This window comes from Melopsittacus undulatus, chromosome 1 (assembly GCF_012275295.1).
Source record: "Melopsittacus undulatus isolate bMelUnd1 chromosome 1, bMelUnd1.mat.Z, whole genome shotgun sequence".
NCBI lineage: Eukaryota > Metazoa > Chordata > Aves > Psittaciformes > Psittaculidae > Melopsittacus > Melopsittacus undulatus.
The window spans coordinates 47,805,806-47,827,847 of record NC_047527.1 but is presented as its reverse complement, the minus strand read 5'-3'; the positions used below and the strand labels follow the sequence as shown (position 1 = coordinate 47,827,847).

At 39.7% G+C, this 22,042-nt stretch overlaps 1 protein-coding gene across 3 annotated transcripts in view; it reads right to left on the bottom strand.

The window, feature by feature from the left end:
• The window catches only part of OSBPL1A (oxysterol binding protein like 1A), a 75,747-nt gene that overhangs the window by 37,637 nt on the left and 16,068 nt on the right, over positions 1-22,042 (bottom strand). For 2 of the 3 annotated variants that reach the window (XM_034074645.1, XM_034074648.1), the window contains 9 exons: positions 20,313-20,457; positions 19,517-19,584; positions 19,393-19,437; positions 18,418-18,491; positions 18,273-18,336; positions 17,242-17,343; positions 15,698-15,820; positions 14,497-14,578; positions 12,464-12,570 (listed from right to left, as the gene is read on the bottom strand). In XM_034074645.1, coding sequence (XP_033930536.1) covers positions 12,464-12,570; positions 14,497-14,578; positions 15,698-15,820; positions 17,242-17,343; positions 18,273-18,336; positions 18,418-18,491; positions 19,393-19,437; positions 19,517-19,584; positions 20,313-20,457 — 810 coding nt within the window. Of the gene's footprint in view, positions 1-9,466; positions 9,606-12,463; positions 12,571-14,496; positions 14,579-15,697; positions 15,821-17,241; positions 17,344-18,272; positions 18,337-18,417; positions 18,492-19,392; positions 19,438-19,516; positions 19,585-20,312; positions 20,458-22,042 lie in introns of those variants that run through there. The other variant, XM_034074653.1, reaches the window with a different exon arrangement.

Genomic DNA, 22,042 nt, shown 5'->3' with positions numbered 1-22,042 from the left:
TAACTCTGAAGCATGCTACGGCAGCACTAATTCTACAGGATATGCTTCTACAAATAAGACCTTTTAGATTTTTTGCTACCTAGGGCAGGGATAAGCTCTTGCTTAAGCTGCTATTGAAGTGAGAACTGAAACCAGTTCCTCTCACGCACAGTTCTAGTCTTAACCACATTTGAGCTTCAACACAGGAAGTTTTCCAGAAAGACAATAAATTTTAAAACAGGCCTGATTTTTACTTGTAGTCATGGGACTTAACTCCCACTAAGCAGGCATTAGTATACGATATGAATATGTATAATTCTGATTTTCTCCCAACCCTCCCTCCAACCTCCAAAAGTAGTTTCAGTTTCAGTATGTTTCTTTGCAAGCACACCTCGGGTATCTGAGGTATTAAGAGAAAGGAACAAACACTTTATGAATAGTCCTATGACACATCCTAAAACTGCAGTGTGACAACTCATGTTAAAGCAAAAACAGTGTTCCCAAACAGATGCAGTCAGTTTCATGAACACTTTGCTAAACTCCTAAAGCATGTAAATGTTTTATATAAAACTTTTAGAGTTCTTATCTGTTTACACACAGGCCTTTCCACATAGCCCTCCTATGATTCACCACCAACCATCACCATCAACTACAAGAAACTTGCGACAAACATCTGCTACCTTAACATATGTTAAGGCCTTGTCTTGTAACTTAATTTGCTGGAGTGAACTAGCTCATGTAAACTTCCTTATAGCCTTTGTCTCACCCCAGGGTACAGAGGACTGATCCAAAAAAGTCATGCTTTACTTCAACCATTGTTTCTTGCACAGGTTTTCTCTCTGTGCTCTACGCTTACCATTTACCCAGCTTCAGAGATCTATCAGATCTCCAGTTAAAAATAGAATAGTTAGATAGCACTTGCCAGTGACCTGAACTACTGCTACTGCAACTACTGAAATGCAAAACAAGATGCGATCAGTTAATCAAGGAGGTAAGCTGAGCTCACTGACGATAGGTAAAGGGTTACTTACTGTATCACAAGACAGCATCAGCCTTCATCTCAGAAGCCTGGCCAGCTGACTCTACAGCTATAGCATCAGAGTACCACATCTGACAAAGTTCATTAAATTCAAAAGATAAAAAACCCCAGAAGGCTAACATAATATTTTGCTGTCTTTCAGACCTATATATAGGAAACTGTCAATAAAGTTCTTTTTTGTACAAAGGCTGAAAGACCCCATACGCACAAGCAAACCCCATACATACCCATTTGACTGGTAATCTCTCTACTTACACCCCAACTCAAAGCCTATAGAAGAAATCAAAGACTTTGTAAATCAAGTTATAAGACTCTGCCTCAATCCTTCCCCAGATGAACACAAGGAATCATTGTCAGTCAACTACAAATGTTCACCTCAAAAATTCAAGAGAAGGATTTTAGCAGGGTTGACTTGGAAAGACTACACCTCATTTTTCCTGAGTATATATTTCCCTATATTTATTAAAATAATAAAATTCTGCTAATGAAGGAAAGGACTAGATATAATCACAAAACTTAGAAAAAGACAGCAGAACCACTGCTAGAAGCAAGAGCCAAACTATTAACCACACAGAAGAAACTCAAGACTTTGGCAGGATCATGTCAACACATGCAGACATCAAGGCAGTAAGAGAACTGTTATTCAAGAGAAGAGCTGGAGATGCCAAGAGCAGTCATCACCCTCCGTCCAACATACAAGCCTGTCATGAAAATTCATAATTCAAGACCACCTAGATTAATGGTTTCTCAACTGTCCACATGCTAGGGAAAAAGACTGCCTATCACCTTTCCCCCTAAGGCACTGACATGTCCTCCTCAGCATGGACCTTGCTGCCTCTCTTTCCCTCTCCCGTTTCCACATTTGGCTATGTCAAAGTTTGTTTATTCACAGACTGATGAAGCACAGCAGTTTTAACCAGCTGAGAACACTGCAGTTCTGAGCCAAAAACCCATCTAGGAATGCAAGAGCAAACTGCAAATACCTAATTTCTGATGGCAGATTAGGAAGATGGTTTTAGCTTAAAATTTAGGTTTAAGATTTTTTTTTATCAGAAAAACTTTTTTTTCAAAGCGATTCTGCACCAGTCAAGAATTAACAGAGCTTTTTCTGATTTGTTTCTCAAGTGAGATAATGGCAATTTCAAGTCTTCCTCTCAAACGTATCTTACATTTTAATTAGACGACTTGCCTGTAAAATGATGAATCTCATGAAATCTACTTATGTTTGAGAGCTGCAGAAGTTCCCAGTTTTCAGAGCGCATTCTGTCCCTACTTGTGTTCCAGTATTATAACAATTAGCCAAGTCTCAAGAGTTCAAACAAAAGCCTTCTGATTTTGTCATTTTTCTGTTAAGTATCGTTTCTATTCTGAGTAAAGCTGAAATTAAATATGGCTGCTACTCACGTCTGCCAATCACTTATGCCAAAACAAGACAGGACTGAATGACATCAGCAGTGCTGTACATGTTGGAGAAGCTCATTTCAAGTTGCAGAGCTACAAGATTACCAGGAAAAGACAAAAAAAAAACCCAAAACCGCCACCACATCCCAATGATGTTTTGCTGCTCTAGTGAGATTAAGCTGTTACCTCACAGGCGTGTGCCACAAGTAACCTTACCTGAACTAAGGGTCTTACTTAAGCTGACACATTATACTGATGCTAACAGGACTAGATCAGTAGAGCACTGCATGTTTTCAGATCTGGTAGGGTCTTTTTTTCTGATGTCTTTTCCCTTTGAGAGACTCTGGACATCTTTGAAGTTTGCTTAGTTTCACAAACAGGGAGACCAGACTTAAAGATGTGAGGGTTCTTAAGAACACACACAGGAAACATTTCCTTTTTATTCTTAAGGACTGTTTTGAAAATAGATCTTAAGGCAGTTTTGATCTAACTACTTCCCTTAAGTATTCTTTGGTATACACCACTGATTACTTTGATCAACCGCTTTGTATCCCCTCTCCAAACTACTTAGTTGGATCACAGTGAATACATGTACTAATCTTTTCTCTTTTGAAGCAACAGTCATGTTTTTGCTATGTTTTTGTTGGCTCTTACTGGCTTACTAGTGCTGCTACACAACTGGATGCGTTGTTGACTCAGAGTGAAACCAGCTTCCTATTAAAATATTAACACTTCTGAAGCCAGTTGTCTGTGCCACTAGCTCCACACTGGGAACCTTGTGTGAGGTTAGTGTTTAGCCCTTAGCCTGAAACGTGGCTTCAGAGCTGGAAGAGAGGCTGGTCAAACAAAACTAAATTTCTGCTATCCATAAAGCACAGATGCAACTGTCTAAGGTTTCAAGATGTCTAAAAGGCTCAGCCAGCTCATTGTCACCTCAATTTCATTTGTCTGACCTTGCAGCAAGGTGTTTCACTGGAACAATAGACAATCCAATTTGCATTCGTAGCATGAAATATTTTCGCACTTAATAACCTTCTTGGCATTTCCAGAAAGGTACAACATACTAACATACATGGATTAGCACATTATCTAGAGGAGCTGTACCATTATCTTGACAATTTGAGATTATTCCCTACCATGATGATAAAATTTGTATGTGTGACTATGTCCCATTAGTTCACGTCTCTCAGTTCACCCTCCAAGCTCCTGCAGATGTTTTCTGCTACAACAAGGCTTAGAGGCTGATGCTCTGACCAGCTAAACTAAATGCTTCCAGACAAGGCAAGAATTGTTTTGTTCTCTCTACCCTTTCTCTCACCATAGTTCTCAACTTGAAAAAGGGACCTGCAATAGCAACACCATTAATTCAAGATTAGCAGGAAGCTGTATTTCTGTTCAAGGGTCAAACAACATACCTGAAGAAGCTTACATTGTGGAAGCAGTGTAGATTTGGCAGTACAAAATTCTCCAAAGCAGATGAAGTTCATAGCTTGCTTCTGTCACTGAACTGTTCTAAGCTAAAGAGTATCCCTATGTTATGATGTATGCTGCACACTTCCTTCAAACAGGCATGCTTTAAAGCCATTCTGTAAGTCTCCTAGTGTACCTATGGATCCCAGATTTATTGCGCTGATGTCCAAGTTTTAACATTAATAATGTAGCAATGACAAGTATGAGAGAGGGAAAATTCCTTATGAAAGTCACTGAGTCCACAGTTATCTTACTAGTAGCTTAACATAAAGCTATGCAAAGTAAGCACAGCATGGGTGTCACTCCCAGCTGCATTCTACAAAGATATTCAGATGAGGGCTATGATTACATCAAAGCTGGGCATCCTCTTATACTGGACTGTTCAAGATATTCATAACAACGAATAACTTTATACATAAGAGGCTCTCTACCTTACCACTCCTTTGCAGCAACATTCAGCTCAGCCCTTTACTATAAATGAATCATCATTTTCTTTGTGTGTGCCTATCAACTATCCTTATACGACAGCACAAGCCTGCATTTCCCATTTGTACATAACACATTTCTTTTAAAATTATATTATTGATGCATTTAAAAGCAGGTGATGTCAAGAACAATACAGAAACCGGAGAAAAAGTTTACGAACATTCCTTGATGACCAGGACTGGCATGTACCTTCAAGGAAAACTGTAAGAACAGTGATTTATTTTCAATACATAAACACTTTTTAAACATAGCCCTTTTACTAATTCTAGTGATAACCTCAGTGACTCAGCAGTCAGCATTATACTGACGCATTTCTTCATTGGACAGCATTTCAAGTATAGGTAATACATTTCAGAATATTAATAATAAAACCAAAAAAAGCTTTTAAAGTCACTGGTTAAATTCCACTATGCCTTACCCATTATAAAATGGCTATCAGCTCTAAGGTGTCATTGAATAAAAAAGTGGGAAAAAGGCTCTTTGGGTTGAAAGGCAAGACTGCAGCAAGGTAAAGTTTAAGTTTAAAAACAGGACAACAAAGCAACCAAACTGAGAAGAACCCCACATGGAACTAAAAGTGACTAAAATAAACCAACTAAAAACACTGCAAAGAACATCAGGAAAGTAATTTTACTCTCAACCTCACAATTGCGCATTTAAGGAAGCCAATTAAAGCATGCAAAAAAATGCTACCACATGGCAAATTTAAAACGATTTGACAACAGTTAATAACATAAAACCTTAAGTTATTTATGCTACTCAGAGACAATACCTTTAGAACAACATATAGGTAATAAAAAGTTAAATATCATACCTCCTTCAAAGAATGCGTCAATATCCAGTACTGGACAGGCTACATTAAATTTGTTTAAAATTAAAATTTGTTTTAAACTTGTATGTGTAGAAATATTTTTTAATTATTAATTCTAAGGAGCTAACTTTTACCAGCTTTAGAGGAAAAAAAAGACATTATAAACCCCCTATGTTTAAAGAAAGAAAGGTTAAGAGAGAAAATACAACTCCAGAGAATTAGCAAATGTGTGTGACTGCAGTTATCTAGTTCACCATTCTGATGTTTTAAGCAACTGAGAAACAAAACCAGATCGCCTAGCCAGACTGCTGCTGCAGTCAAGTATCTCACACGCACGCAAAATCCCAGCAAAGTTAACATATAAGGCGCTATTCAGCCTTAAATCCTGGTTTTCGCAGCTTATTTTTTTTCCTGAAATGTTACCAGTCCTTAGCTGGCAATACATTAGGAGCAAGGAAGTTTTAGAACAGTGCTTTTCATCCATTCTTCCAAAACACACTGGATACACCTTAAGCCAGAACTCTGATAACAAGCTGATCAGCTTTATATCCCAGTACGAAATCACAGTGACAGTAGAACAGAAGTTTGAACCCTTCTCACTCCAGTTTGTTTTCCAAGCACAATGGAGAGGAAAACAAGCAATATCACAGCAGTAAGCAGCAAGTACACAGAAAGAAAATGTTCACGTTATATACTTTTTCCTTCTCTATCAGCTTAGAGTCAAGAGCATCATTTTCAAATACATCCACAGAAAACAGAATTGACAATTCATTTTTGAGAAGTTTGCTCTATCAAATACCATCCCTTTAAACTTGACTGCTGCTTGATCATTCCCCACTGCAGCTTCAGCAAAGCCCCTTTTCTCCATGCTTTTACATTATAAAAATCCCCAAGTCATAGACAAGATCTCAGAAGTAAACCTCAGAGTGAGAGCTGCAGAAACAGGGAGGAGAAGTCTCATTTCAAACTAACACGTTTTTACACTGTGTTTCCCCAGAGGCCTATGAATGGATTCCAAGTTATGTTTACACAAGGCTGCTTAACAACTGCCAAGAAAAAAAATTAACAAGCCAAGCTTTGAAAAAGCATTAATCCACTCTGGAAAGTGCAAGAACATGTTAGCAATGTGCTTTGAGTTGGGTGGTACAGTACCAAGAGGAGAATGCTCTCAGACAAGTTGTGTGAGCAGCTTTCACATAGGCCCGTAAAGCTACAAATCAAGAACAGTTTCTCTTCCACCAGAAATTAGTATGTCACTGCCATATTTTATTCAAAGATATCACAAACTACAAAGAAAAAGGTTAACTTTTGAAGTGCATGGTCTTAAGAAGAACAAAAAAAAGGCAATAAACAAACAAAAAGTTGGGACTGTGCTGTACTACAAAGACCAGTTGCATTCATCATTCAGCCCTACAGTAATATCCAGGAATCTTTCTGTCAGCCAGGACTGTCTGCCACCCAGAAGCCTTTCCTAAACAGCACTTGACCAAGGATCCTATCAGCTACTTGAAAATTTAAACATTCTGTCAACATACATAGTACCCTTTTATAAGAGGAAAAGCAGTAATACTTATCTTTTCCCAGAAAGGAGTCCCAGTATTTGTTATTTTAACAACCTTCCATCTGGGCTGCTGCTCAGCTTCTCTACCCACTCTGGTGACCTATTCAATCTTGGCTGCTCTAGGAAAGTCTCTGAAAAAAGTTATGTTCTTTAACTCCCCTATCTCCTACATACATTAGACTCACTAAACTGTTTCCTCTACATAGTACTGATAAGGACACTATCTTCACAGAACTGTAGTTAGCCTTCTACCTGCTAGGCTGCAGCACACTGGCAGAAAAAAAAAATGCTTCCAGAGGTAGATCACTACACCATCCGCAAACATTTGACTTGTCAAGTTCCTCCGATTTGAAGATCTCCTTAGAGCTTTGGCACAGGTGAAAGACATATGCATACACAGCACCCAAAAATCAGTAGAGCAAGAATCATCAAGGCTTGACTAGAACTGCCAATGTTCTAACAGGAGGAACAACCTGCCAAAAGACTTTCCTGTCAGTAGCTTTGCTCTCCTGTATGCCATGCCTATATGTAACTCTATGACGGCTATATCCCACGCTCTTCTGCATAATGGAAAACACATCAGTCTTTACCTGGGCACCTGTCTGAGCACAGAGAACCTTCCAATGAACTTGTTTCTTTCAGTCAGGATTCAAGCTGCACTAAGCATTCCTAGTACATTTCTACTTATTTGGAGGACAGAGAAATAGGGTCAAGTCAGAGACTCAATACAGCCAATAAAGGTTTTCTTGATGCACCTCAAGCCTCTCAACTGTCTGAAAACTACTCTCTCTTCCCAAGATTTACAAGCTGAACAGCATTTCAATTATTTGGGGCATTCCCTACAGGCCTTGACACACTGAGATCTTGCCTTGATTTCCATGACTTTCAGCGAGAACCCCAGGATAGAATGGACAACATAAATGCTCTGCTCCAATGCTTTAAAGGAAGAAACAAAAAACAGGGTTGTCACCTGTTTCAAAGCCCAAGGAGGAAAGAGGAGAGAAACACAGGCACTTGTTTCATGACTTAAGGGGTTAAGGATTCCACAGCTCTAGGTGGAACAACCTAGTCAACAACCACCCAATGCACAATCCTCTCCCCAAAAACTTAACTCAAAAAGCATAAAATTAACCTCTTTCTTAGCTTCCCTGATTTTGACTCACTCCCCTCTTCACCTCTCCCTCCCTACACCAACAGCTCCCAAGACCTTATAGAGGTCAGTGTAGCTGACTGTATTATCAGATGGTAGAAAAAGACTGATGGACTCCAGGACTTTCCTAGATGGATATTCTCAGAGTGCCCATATAAGTAGTTCTCTCTTTTGACTGCAAACTGTCACTGGTCCCCTCACCTCCAGCCCCACAAGGAGACAGATAATAAAAAAATCCCATTAAAGAGCTACCTGAACACAACTTACAGGCACCTTCTCCATCCAAAATCCAGTAGGGTAGTCAGTTTAAGTGCTTACAGCCATGCTCATACATATCTTCCAGACCACAAACCAGACACGCATTAAAGACAACTATGTGGATCCCAAAAGGCATCCATGCCAAGAACACACACAGACGCATCCAACCCTCGGACATTCCATTATGTTTCCAAGAAATACGAGATAAACTAAGGCAGTGCAGTGAACTTGTAGAGATTGCTAGTTGAACCATGCGTGCATTTTCTTATTTACAGGATGTCAGATACAAATACAAGAGAGCATGTTATGCCGTGGTAAAGCTAACTGACTTCAAGGACAATGACCCCTGCATTCTGACCTGAAAGTCTCTGTAAAAATGGCAAGCTTATTTTGATATGATGAATTTTACCTTGCTGAGTATACAACTTCTTAAACCAAGGCATGAAAAAACATTTTTAACTCCCTTATCTCACCAGCTAAGGGTTTTCATCAGCTTGTAAACAAATCCACTTACAAAAAGAAACAAAAACAAAAAAACAATCCCCCTAAAAACAAACAAACAAACCCCCAACAAAAAACCACCCACCACCAGAAACCTAGGAAGAATGACAACACCTACAAACAAAGGAAGATCAAAGCCATGGCCTATAAATGAAGTCAGCTTATAGCTACTATTTGTTTTAAACTCATGCAAGCTCTTAATTTACTGTTCGATATAACCTTTGATGGTAAAATCAAGGCTTAGGAAAGCCAAGACACTCATCAGCCCACTTTACCTAGCACTGGTTAATGAAGATGCAAACTTGACAATAAAGCTGATCTCTCTGAAGAATACCTTTCCTACCAGTCCCATAGAGCTTCAGTGCATGCAGCTCAAGTACTGGAGATAAATGTTAAACTTACCCAGAAAATGCAGTAGATAAAGACTCTTTGCACACTAGTGTAAGTTAAACTTCTACAACTGTATAAAAATATCTTTGGATACAAAACCACTAGAATCAAACAGTTTTCGAAATGCAGGTCCTGGTATCTGCCCGAAATGGTACGAGAGAAGTCCTGCTTTGTAACAATACTTACTAACCTTGTACCAAAGTCACTGCAGAAAACGGTTCAAGTTGCACTACTTCCAACACAAACGCCTCAATACGCACTCGGATGAAAGCAATCAAATGATCTTCGTTCTCCCGTCACATGTTTCAATCGTTCCACAAGAATTACCCGTAAGGACAAGCACCCTGGACACCGAAGGGTTCATCCCAATGTCAGGAAACAAACCCAACCCAACCCCACCGCGCCGCGCACAGTACGTACCGCGGAGCCGATGTTAGGTGGCCAAGCAGCCGCTCCCAGCCCCGGCCCCGGCTTGCAGCCCCGGCGGCAGCAGCAGCACCTGCCGGGCCGGCCCCTTCACCTTGCGCCACGCCGCGGACTCGGGCGGACGCCCTGGTGCGGCGCAGCGCGGCGCAGGGCGGGGGACTCGTGCGCGCTCCGCGTCCCGGCGGCGCGCACCGTGAGGGGCAGCGGTAAGAACACCAACCGCAACCGGAGGGGCGGCGAGGCCGCTCCCAGCCCGGGTACACACGGCCTGACAGGCCGCGCCCCGCCCCGTGCTCACCCCGCCGGTACGCGCTCCCTCAGCCCGCCGGGGCCGCCCCGCACGGGGCCCCGCCACAGCCGCAATAAGTTATTTTTGGAGGCCCCCCCGCTCCCGTCTATGGCGGCACGGCAGCGTGCGGAGCGCTGAGGGCACGCCTTCTCCCGGAGCCGGCACCGCAGCGGGCCGCTCTGAGACAGCGAGGAACCGGCCCTGCTCCATCGACACCGACACGGGGCACGGCCCGCGCCGCACGGCGGCACCGGGGAAAATGGAGAAGCGGCAGAGCTGGAGCGTTCGGGGATCACGCTCACGCACATTTCTAACGCGAGTGGAGGAGAGCTGGACCTTTATATGGTTCTTTTCCTCAGTGCCAGATTAGCGGTGGCATGTGCTGATTGCTGCACAGTTATGCTACAGCTCACACAGTGCAGGGATGGGTAATACCAAACACAAACTTTTCTCTAAAAGGTAAAGAGTGCATGCACTTCAGTTCTCCTTACTTAAGTTTGCAGCCTCTCCACATTAGTGAAGCAGTAGCTGCTGGTATGCTGACAGTTGAAGTTAGAGAAAAGAATGCTCCTTAAAGAGGCATGATAAAAGAGTACCAAGCTTGAGAAAGCAGTCTTAGAGAGAACCTGATTTCCTGAGACATGCACAATACAGTTGAAAGGTATTGTGGAGCAATTAATTCCTCTCTAGGCAGCAGAAGGCCTCTCTGGACTCCCCACATGACAACCTGCAGTCAAACAGTTCAGCTGACAAGAGAAGCTCAGAGACAAGAAGACATGCAGGAAGGAAGCTTTTAACAACAGCTGTAGTGTTATCCTGCCTGAAGGTGGATTCTCCAGTGGTGGCCACACTCAAGATTTAGCTGGACATGGTGCTAGGGAATCTAGTCTAGGTCATGCTTTGCTAAGAAAATTTGGACCAGATGAGCCTTGAGGTCCCTTCCAGCCTGGTATTCCATGATGCTATGAAGGTGGTTTGGCAGTTTTAAGTTCACAGCAGCCAGTTTTTCCCTGGGCTGGGCATTCATGGCAATTGTTCCCAAATGAGTACAGCACCTAAGTGTGCATTATTGCCACCGTGATCGGGACAGAAACACTGAAAAAACAGACCCTTTTCTTAAGTGTATTTTAGACAAGTGTTTTATATTAGAGCTTGACACATTAGAGGTGTATGCTTTACCATTCAATATACTTGGAAGCAATATTAAAGCATTTAATCAGGATCCTATCACTTGCTAATGCAGAACCCAATATATTGCTTCTGTAACACCAACAGAACTACAGTCTAGAAATCAATACTGAATGGCAAGGTACAGGGCAACATCTTACAGAAGAAAACTAAACCGAGTGTGGTGGGTTTATGGACATCAACACTCAAGGAACATAACTTTTTGTAAAGGTTCAAGTCTCTGGAAGAGACTGACAAATTTCCTTACAAGCTTATGGCATCTTTAAAAACCTGCATTTTATTCTGGAATTGCAGCAGTTGGAGGTTTAAAAATACCAAGGCACAAAACTCTCCATGATCACATCTTCCTGTCATGACCAACTGATTTCAGTAGCTGTGGTGGAAATTCAAGTTCACACATCAGCCTATCTCTCTGCCCAAATCTATGTGCTTCCAGATTAAAGGAAGGCCTCTGTAACACCTACTGAGATTATCCAAGTTCAAGCAAGGTGAAATACAATTTCACCATATGTTTTGTAATACTCCACTCTGGAAAGCTATTTTAGTCTGGCTTGAAGCAAGATGCCAACACAATTAAGGAATACTAACTAGCACTATACACCCACTGGTGTAACAATTTCCCCCACATCCACAAATGGCACTGGCAACTTTAATATTAGATTTTCTTAAAGGAAAAACTCAATGTAAAAAAGCAGTGCTTTTTCCACTCTGCTAGAGCTTGACTCAAGTGAGTCTAGGAGACTCGTGACTGGAGATAAAAAGGCTTGGAAAGGAATGGGGGGCGGGAGGGATCTTAAACCAAACCTAGACAATGAAGCCAGTGTTTGCAGCTCACTTAAATAACTGGAAGACTAATGGGCCCCAACACAAACCTCATTCTGAAACACAGCAAGAGGCTAACTGAGGGATTACTGTTACCATAATACAGGAAGGCAAGTTCATTCCACGGTACTATGGTATCTTTGAGAAGGAAGAAAAATACCAGACCTCCTACTCCAGGAATTAATGAGTTTGACATATATTCCCAAATTGAAGTATCTGCATTATGTTTAACACCATGAAAGATATTTGTCACTGGGAAAGCCAGAAGTTCAATACATAGCATTCGCACACCCACTAAGCACATGGTCTGAAAAATAAATTCAGAATATTGTTCAACACTTCAGTACCCAGTTAAGGAAAAAAAAATAGATGAATTTTCACAATATTTTAACCTTCAGATAAGCACCCACTTTATTGAATTCAAGCATTCAGTTTGAACATTGCAAGCAGTAGTTTGTAGGAAAAGTCTGTGCCTCTTCCAAACACCTATACTAAGATATGCTTTTTTAGAGGAACTTTGCTACTCTAGAAGCATGAGTTTTCATCACATTCAGTAAGTGAAATGACAGCTTAACCAGCAATATGAAGTTCTATGGGTCAGTGTATTTACTTTTGTAAGAGGTAAGTAGGGAAACCAGCAAAATATGCTAAGCTATTCAACCCTTTATAAACCCACACAGCACACTACATACCCCTTCTTGCTTTGTAAATAGGTTGAGACAGTCAGCCAGGGCCTCACATGTTCTCTGGGATACTTCAGAGACCACATCAACTTTTTGCAGGATGGGAGAAGATATTCCTGAAACACCAAAGATCAGTAGTGTTAGGGGGACATTGTAAACACCAGGACTCTGAATTATTTTTTTCTTTTAAGCAATACAGACATAACATTCATATTCTACAGGAAGGCTGGTGCACTGCAAGATCTGTGTGAGGACAGGGCAAGCAAAAGTAGCACTGAGGGAATGTATGTTCTTTCTTTTGCATCCTTTCTCTAGTCCTGGCATAAATGGCATATTATTGGATTGAGTTTCTCTTTCAGTATGGCTTAGAAAGCAGAGGGAGTAAGCTATGTCAGCAAGATACGGCAGAAAGTGACTAGCAGCAATCTCCTCCTTTTAACCACTTTCTAGATTTAAAAGGCTGAGTTGCCAGGTGACAATTTAAATATGAAGGATACGGCACTGGTTTAATATAAGTTAAAGTGAGAAATGTAGAGGAAAAGCTTACCACAGTGCAGCTGGAGATTTAGGATTATAAAAATAGATGGGAATTTACAAAGACACTGATCAATAAATGAAGAAGATCTTATTTTCATGGACTCATCTTCCTGGTAAGTAATACATGGCAATGCTACCTTACATCCTAACTTCCATGACCACTTCCATGACCATTTATAAAAGGGGCTACATGTCTAGAACCAGTAGGAAATCATTATAACCCAAACAGCTAGTAAAAACCTGAGTTCATCTTTGAAGTTGCGTGATTTGCACCAGTTCCTTGGAAGTCAAGCAAGCCATTCTCTCAGAAAGCATACTTACTGCAATTAAAATTGGTGTTCATTTAGCGCCACAGACTCCAGGATCAGTTGACACTACTTAGTAACTCAACTGCTTCAAGCTAATGTCACACCAAGGAAGACTGAAGAGGTCTGACAGTGATAGTTCTTGAATTTTGTAACTTGTACTGCTTGTGCATGACAAGATACAGTACATATCCACAGATTAATTGTTGTCTTTGATACTAAAGCTCACTACCACACTGGAATTAGGAGTCTCTATTTAGAGCAGCTATCAAGAACATCTAGCAAGGGGCAGCACACTGAGTGCAGAAGCAGAATAAATCTTTACTTGTAATATATAAGACACTTGTAATATATAAGACACTTGTATCTCAAAGATACATTAGAATGGCACATTGAGACATTTAGGGAGAGCCGTTTAAGCATCAGGTGCCAAGATAATAATTTTTATATTACTCAAAAGCTTTTAGGAGAAGTTCCACATAGAAAGACTTTTAACTCAAATCTGCATCCTTCTGGAGCCAGAGGACTCAAATACTCCAAAGATATCACATCAGCCCAGTGTGAGAACTGGGAGAATCATAGCAGTTTTTTCCTGTTGAGACTTAGAGGTTACACATGAGCCTGGAAAAAGTTCACTGTCTCATCAAATTAAACATTCATTGGGAGGAAAATAGGCACTTACTACTGCTATCAGCCAAGACTAGCAGTTTCTAGGAAAGAGGGATTACCTGTGTTTGCTTTGCTATAGGTTTTGGTTATTCAAGTTCTTTACTAGTAAAAAAAAATTAAAAAAATCAAATGCCCTTACTGGTTCTTTAGGTCAACAGGACTGGCTTGGAGAAACTGCCCTCACAGCTACCAAAGGGAACTTACCCCCTCATGCTAAATTTCAAACTGACTTTTTTTGTGAAGAATTCAATTTTACTGTATTATTAAGGCTTCCCAATAAAATATTATGAAATCTTTTCTTTGTGAAGTTAGTGCAAGATGGGCTTTTTCAAACTGCTTCTTAGTTGCTTCTCAGAAATCTTAGTTCTTAGTAATTACTATAATGTTACTTTATTAGAAACCTTTTTAATGAGGAAAACTGTGTGAAATTTCAAGCTCCCAAAAATTTAATTTCAGTGAAATTAAAGCATGTGCTGCTTAAAAAGAGAAAATTAGTTGCCTGGTAACAAAATTAATTTTACAAGATTTTACCTTTTGTAGCATCCAAAGATTTAACCATTGCAAGAAAGTCTGAAATCTCTTTACTGAGTCTTTGTTGGCAAGCTTGTGCTTTCTGAAAGACAGCAAGGAAAGCCAGTTCAGAAGTGCCTTGTTCTAAGAACTCTCTTAACTGTACTGAAATTTTTAACTTTGGAGAGCATTAGATCTTAACAAAGACTGCCAGTGACAGATACATTAAAGCGGAAAGAAATTACTTTAAGTACCTTGAAGTACAAAACAGAAGTTTGCTGCACATTATATTGCTGACTGGTTTCTCTTTAAATTAGCATAGCAAACCAAGCCCCAAAGCTATGCTGTATGTACCTCTTTTGCATTTCCACCTCTTTCTTAAGAAGTCTGAAAACCCAGAAAGAGCCTTTGCTTATTCTTTGACAAAGAAGCCAAAATAAGCAAATGCATAGGTTGACTGATGTACAGCAAGTACAACAACTTGCAAGAATCCAGCCCAAGATCATATTCCAAGCCAGTGTTTGAATTTGGAGATTGATCTGTAAGATAATACTGTCTTCTTCTGTAGGCTGCTGAGAACTGCTACCACCAGTTATCTTCTGTATTGTGCCAAAGGTTACTTTGAGTTCTTGTACCACAAGGTATGGCAGAAGCCACACGAAGATTTTTGCATTATAGTGTCAACTTTCCCTTAAAGTAAAAAGTTTCAGAAGTTTATGTATCACAAAAAGCACGAATCACAAACTGAATACTAGAATTATCAAGGAAGATTCACTTTCATTGCAAGTCTGAACAGTCAGTGTTACAACAGATCTAATGTGACCTGAGATGTTAAAAGAGTAATTTCTAAGCCATTTCATTGTCGGTTTTATAGAGGTAGAGCTCACTGAAGGTTAGCTTTGTTATCCTCCAGTCTGTCTTACCAAGTACAGTACACAAGGCTCCCTCTCCTGGCTAAAGAGTCAAGCAACTTTCTACCTTGCATTAGGGCTAGTAAAACTGAAAATCACATCCTTGTGGCTATGATAAACATGTAATTTTCCCCACACATTCTGAAGCAAGCAATGCAAATACAAGTAACATTTACAAATCCATGGGAATAAAAAAATCATTACTTTTAGCAAAAAATACACTAAAGTATTTTGAAACAGGACTAATCTGCAACCACCTCTAGGTGGTTGCCTCTACATGAGCCTCTACATGAGCCAAATTCAGTACATACTTTCAGAGTATCCTGTAGGTATGTAACAGGTACTGCATCATCTTCTTCATCACTACTCAACTGTTCCTGTGTGCAGTAGTGTGTGCTATATGCAGAGTGGTCTTCTATTGCTTCCAGCCAACTCTGAGTGGAAAAAATTAAAAACAAACCATAGAGTTCATACAAATGCCCATACATGCATACATACAAAATAATAAATTAAAGTTTTCTGTTGATGTGATATTCATTAGTAAATTGAGACACCTTAATAAGCAGAAAATAGATTGCTTAAAATTGACCACAGGCTATCTTTAGTATGTTAAGAGTGCTACAGACTTACCTAATTAAAGTTCAAACACAAATGTAACCCACCCCTCAGTCTATCCAAGGTCACAAAAAAAGTCACATCAATTAAGCCTTTAGGGAATGTATTTTGCAGTTTTGGGTTTCCGTTGAGACAGCAAGGTCCCTGTGACAAAGCCTGCTGCCTTATGCATGACAAACTCTGTGCACAAAACCTTAAGCACTATCAAATGTGAAGCACATTCTTTTCCTGTTTATCAAATCACAGAATGGCCAAAGTTGGCAGGGACCTCTGGAGGTCATCTGATCTAACCCCATAGCTCAAGCAGCACCACTTAGAGATGGTTGTCCAGGACCATGTCCCAGAGGCTTCTGAATTTCTTCAAGGATTGAGGTTCCACAAGCTTTCTGACCAACCTCTGCCAGTGTTCAGTCACCCTTAGTTTCTTCTTATGTTCAGAGGGAACCTTCTGTATTTCAGTGTGTTCCCATTGCCTCTGCATGGGCAATGGGCACACACTGAAGACAGCCTGGCTCCATCCCTCTTTGCACCTTCCTTTCAAGTCTTTACATACATTGACAAGATCCCCCAACCCTTCCCTTCTCTGGGCAGTCCCAGCACTCTCAGCCTTTCTCAATATAGGAGATCCTCTGGCTCCTTTAATCATCTTAGCAGCCTTTTGTTGGGCTCTCTTCAGTATGTTCATGTCTCAGTGGGGAGCCCAGAAGTGGACACAGTACTCCAGCTGCCTGCACCCTTACTTCATCTCCAGTTAATACACCTAAAGAAGTACAATAACTACAGTACAAATAGCCCTTAAAAAAAAAAAGTTACTCTCTTGTTTCAGACCCACCCTTGAGAAAAATGCAAGTTATTAGGTCATCTGGGAGAATGGCTAAGAGTAGAATGCACCATTAAGCATTCTTTTGTTTGGGATAATGAACCATGAAAGTTCAATGGAAGCTGAAATAGGAATTTACCACATGGAGAAGTTAAAAAGAGGAAGTTAGACTACAGAGCATAATACAGGCACAGAGCTGGACAACAAGGTGACACTAATTATAAAGAGAATGACAATCTGTCCATTTTTGCTATTTAGTCTATAGTCAGGTTACAAGATTCAGTTACCTGCACTTATGTTACCAAGTCCTGAAGATCAAGATACCGAACCTGCTACTAATGCATCTACAGTGGGTAGTATGCAAATTAGTAGTTACAGAAGTTATTACATTTTAAGCCTTTGATAAAGAGTCATTCTTACCTCTCTGGTTTGAGATGGAAGGCTATTTTTAGGTATCTTGAAACGATGAACAGTGTCATCAAAACATCTAACAGAAAAAAAGTAACTATCTGTAGATTTTACCTAAAGCAACGAGAAGAAAACACAAAATTAGTATAATGTACCAGTAAGAAAAGAAAAAACTTAAAACTAAGCAAGGTAGAAAAATCCTCTTGACTCAGAATGGGTTTTGCCTTAGTTTTGATGCAAAACAACTATAGTTAATAAAAAACCTTGGTCAGAACAGTTTTACAAAACACGCTGTCTTGTACTTCACATTGTGAATGATAATATAGAGGGGGTTTATGTCAATATAGTATATAATTGCATCACTTGATTCAGACAAAATCTCAGCAATGGCATATGATCACCAATATTAAGGAATTTGTAGATGTAGAAAAGCAGGAGTCACTTTTCATATAGTAAGAGTGTAACTATAGTTTAGCGGAACCTGTGGTGCCAATCTGTAGAGATAGGACAAGTTAGTTATAGAAGAAAAAGCACCAAAATTATCTTAAATACATTTTCCTTAAGCATTTAATCTTTCTGACGCCTGATCTGTTTTCCCCTCTGTTCACCTTTTCCAAAAGAGATTCACACAGGCATAACAGAATTTAAGGAAATTTTCCAAAAGTCGCCTTCAGAACTGATCAGTTCTCCAGCTGAGATCAGCTGAAGTGACACAACTGGTCATAAGTCACCATTGACAGCTACAGGAGGAACTAGAGCTTTGCTATTCTTCATCACGTGCTCTAAACAGTTGTTTTGCACAACTGAAGAAGCACCCTGTTAGGAAGCCTTATGTTTGAATCTTCAAGACTTCAGAAAGAAGCATAGGATATTTAAGATTTATGGACAATTTCCATGTACGAATAATTTGCTTCACAAGAACAATTGCTTCTTGAAACAGCATGTCTAACAACCTACCTCAAGTTTCACTGTCTATGTGTTTGGATCACCATCACATAAACACCTCCCCCCCAACAGTAGTTACAAGTAATTTCACTTCCTACCGTGCAGACAGCTTGTGTTAGATGCTTGCATCCCTGACGATGATCATTATTCACTGCATCAGCTCTTTGAAAGAAAAAGAGATTTAGTAAAGTGAAGATGGGAAGTATTTAAATTGCCTTTCAGAAAGTGAAACACAAAACTTACTGTCTCCGATACCAGGAAAGGACTCCATGTTCTAGAACTATCCAATAGAGTTTCCAACCAAAAAATCGTGAGCTCTAAAAAAAAATAATTAAAAAATAAACAAAAACCCCCTCACAGAACAAAAAAAGACGAAGTGAGGCTAACAGAGGAAGGGTTGTTATTCCTAGTAAGTTTGATAGCTTGAAGGCTATTACAGAAAACTGGCAGTCATTAGGAAGCCATTTTGTGTTTCACACATCTTGGTAATCACAGCAACGTGAGAACATACTTTCTTTTTGGAAACACCTAAAGACAAAAGTTCAGTTTGTACTGAATAGCAGCCTCAACAGAAGTATTAAATACTGCATTTTTCTAATATAGGGATTGACAATCACCAGGCAATTCTACTCTATAAAACGCTCCGAGATACCCACTACAACATTTTACCTTTCACAAACTTCAGTACATAGTTCTGGTCTTAAATCAGTTCCTTTTAAGACAATTGTGAGGGAATAACAAAATTTACACTGAAGCAACTTCAAAGATTTCATTAAGGACTACAAACCCTAAGCATTCATCTACATTGAGACTTTCTCTTTTTTTTAACAAGGGAAAAAATAGTCACTTAAGTATCAGAGCAAAACAAGCTTTAAACAACCGTTTGACTGACATCTGTCACCTAGGTTTTAAGATTTCTTGAAGATGTTGAACTTGTGGCAATATCAGTCATACATTGTCAAAGCCATCCATTCAGGAAAGAAATAAAAAAAAAAGGAAGAAAAAAAAGAGACAGTTTTTAGGAACTGAGGTTAAGATTAAAGTGCTACGAATCTAGTAACTGCTCCACTCAGCCAACCCATCTATAATTTATCCACTATACTAAAATAATTTAACAAATGTATTATTGAAAAGCTCCTTCATACAGTAATTCTCACTAAGTACAGAAAAGGACATACTTTATGGTCTTGCAAGCTATTTTAGAAAAGCAAGATATACCTTCCATAGGAGACCTTCATATCGTCTCAAGGGTTTGTTGATGACCTGCATAGAAATAAAGCTCATGTAGGAATAGCTTCAACTAGACAGCCTTGGCATTTTAAATGGATACAAAAGTTCCTACCTTTCCAGTTTTACCTCCCAGTATCAGTTTCATTTCTGCACCTTGGGCTAGATCAAGGGGTGTCTGATCTGTTTAGTAACCAAGATGAAACATGAGAATTTGATGCAAACAAACCTAGATGTACTTAAAAATATTCTGACACTCTGTTTATCGACCGAAGTTTAGTCCCACAAGTTTATATGTTTACTTGGAATTCGGGAATGCAAGTTCCTTGGGGGCAGAAGACTAAAAAGGCTCTAAACTTTTATGCACTGACCCACCCTTCAGAGTTCCACTAGCCACAGAAAGGCCTTTGCTCTTACTTGTTTTTAGCTCTTTAGCTATAAAAACAGTACAGAAGTTTCACAGATCTCAAGATAGAGGCATCTTTAATCAGATGACAACTACACAGTTCATAGAATATCTGCATAAAGTTTTCCTGGATTTGCTTTCATTAGAAGCCACCTTCTTAAGAGTCACCTTGTCCAGGCCACATCTCCAATCTTACCACTCCTTTTTTGTTACCTGTATTCACCATTTAGCATCAAGAAAACAAAAGTCAGGCACATTTCATTATTAAGACAGACAGCAGGTAAATTTTTCAGAAATGAGTAAGTTTGAAAAATAAAATCATACATAAGTTTTTTGCTACAGTTCTTAAGTCTCCTGCAATTTAGTCAATGCTGGGCTTCCTTTATTAGTAATATAAAGCTTGTAAAACACCACCTGAACATTGGGCGGTAAGTAATATAGCTTATAGAAGCTGTTGAATTTCTGTGTCCTCTAAATACCTTGTGTACTTGCAGTTGCTACTCACCATTTTTGTTTCTTTTTTTAGGATCTGCTCCATTTTTTAGAAGTTTCAATGCACAGTGCTTATGCGCACGGTACGCTGCACAATGCAATGGTGTGTTCCCCATCTGATCTGTACAGTTGATGTAAGGTGGTTTGGGCCTGTTCAACTGCAAAAACAAAGTTGTACTTAGTTATCAGTTTTGATCCCTTGCCAAATGCCACATGTATTCTTTTCAAAGTTAGCTGTTCCTAACTAGCATACTTCATGGTAGATCTGCCAACAAAGAGGGCATGTAGCAAGTGTTATGAGAAGGCAAGAGCTACAGCAATCAAGATGTTCAGCTAGAGTAACAAACTTCAGTTTTTTTGCTTGCTGTACACCTTTCACCTCTACTGCAGAACATGGAAACATTTATCGTACACAATTGCACAGTTCCAGATAGAGCTGCACAGCACTGCAGTTCAGCCACTTACACTGGTAGAATGGCCCTGTTAGATTCTACTGTCAAAACCTACTGCTCCCTGTAGAAGACTCCCAGGCACAGTCTGAAAGTTAGCACAGGCTAGTGCTAAATCCAGAACAAGTTTGTGCAGCCATCTGGTTTCAGAGAGTAAAAACTTCGTATAGGAGGGTGGCAGGCATGACACTCTCAGTGACTGAGCTATCCTAGGCGATTTAGAAGGTCTCCGTATAGGCAGTCTGTTATACAATTACAATTTAGCTGTGTTCTGAAGTGTTAACTACTGTGTGAACTTTATATAGCTGCTCTAATGTTACAGAGGAGAAAAAAAAAAAACGAAAAAAAACCCTGAGTTTTCTTTGGACACAACATATTTTGAGAAATTGACACCATTGAAGAGAATGGTCATTAAGCATAACAATACTAACCATAAATTACCACTGCACTTCTTCAAATACATCAGTATTGGATGCAAACATCAGGGCTGGAATAGATGATCTTTAAAGGTCTTTTCTTACCCAAACCATTCTACACAATAATCAGCCATTATAAAGCAGTCTTAGGAGACTAGAGTCACAAATGCATGACAACAGTTTTAGAGAAACTCAGTTTAAGCCTTCTGCATTGGCCAAATGCTGTCTTAGAAAAATTGTTCCATAATAATAGGATTCCAGAGCAGCAATTAATTGTCAACTAATTGAGATAAAAAGATCTCCAGTAATTTCAGTAAGTGTATGGTACATTTGAGAACTCACAGGAAAAACATACTGGTTTTGCCCCAGATAAACTAAAAAGCCTGGGTTAAGATTCAGCTACTGAAGGTCTAGCTTTTAGTAGCAAAACATACTGTGATGTAGTGAGAATCTTGACAAGGAGCAGCACAAAGCCATCACGACCATTTGACTTCAAGAAGCTTCTACAGCAGGAGCAGTTATGAAGTGTGTGCAGGAAAGGCAGAAAAATAAGTGACCTGAAGTCCAATTAGAAGGTTTAGATAGACTGTCCCATTAAACTACCTCTTCCAGAAAACTGTGTTACAAGACGCAGTATGGTCTTTTCTGGTAAAAAAAAAAATCAAGGAACATAAAAGCTAGTAATAAAATAGTATCTTTCATGGATGTGGCACTCTGCTGTAAAAGCAGGGCAGTAGAGAACAAGTTCTGGTGTGTTAGGTCTCACAGTAAAAGTAGATGTAAGCAGATATTCATGAGCATAATAGCTAATAAAAAAGATTAAATAATACAGTAGGAGCAGAAAGGCCTGAAAAATCAGTAGGCAAAGTATGAGAAAG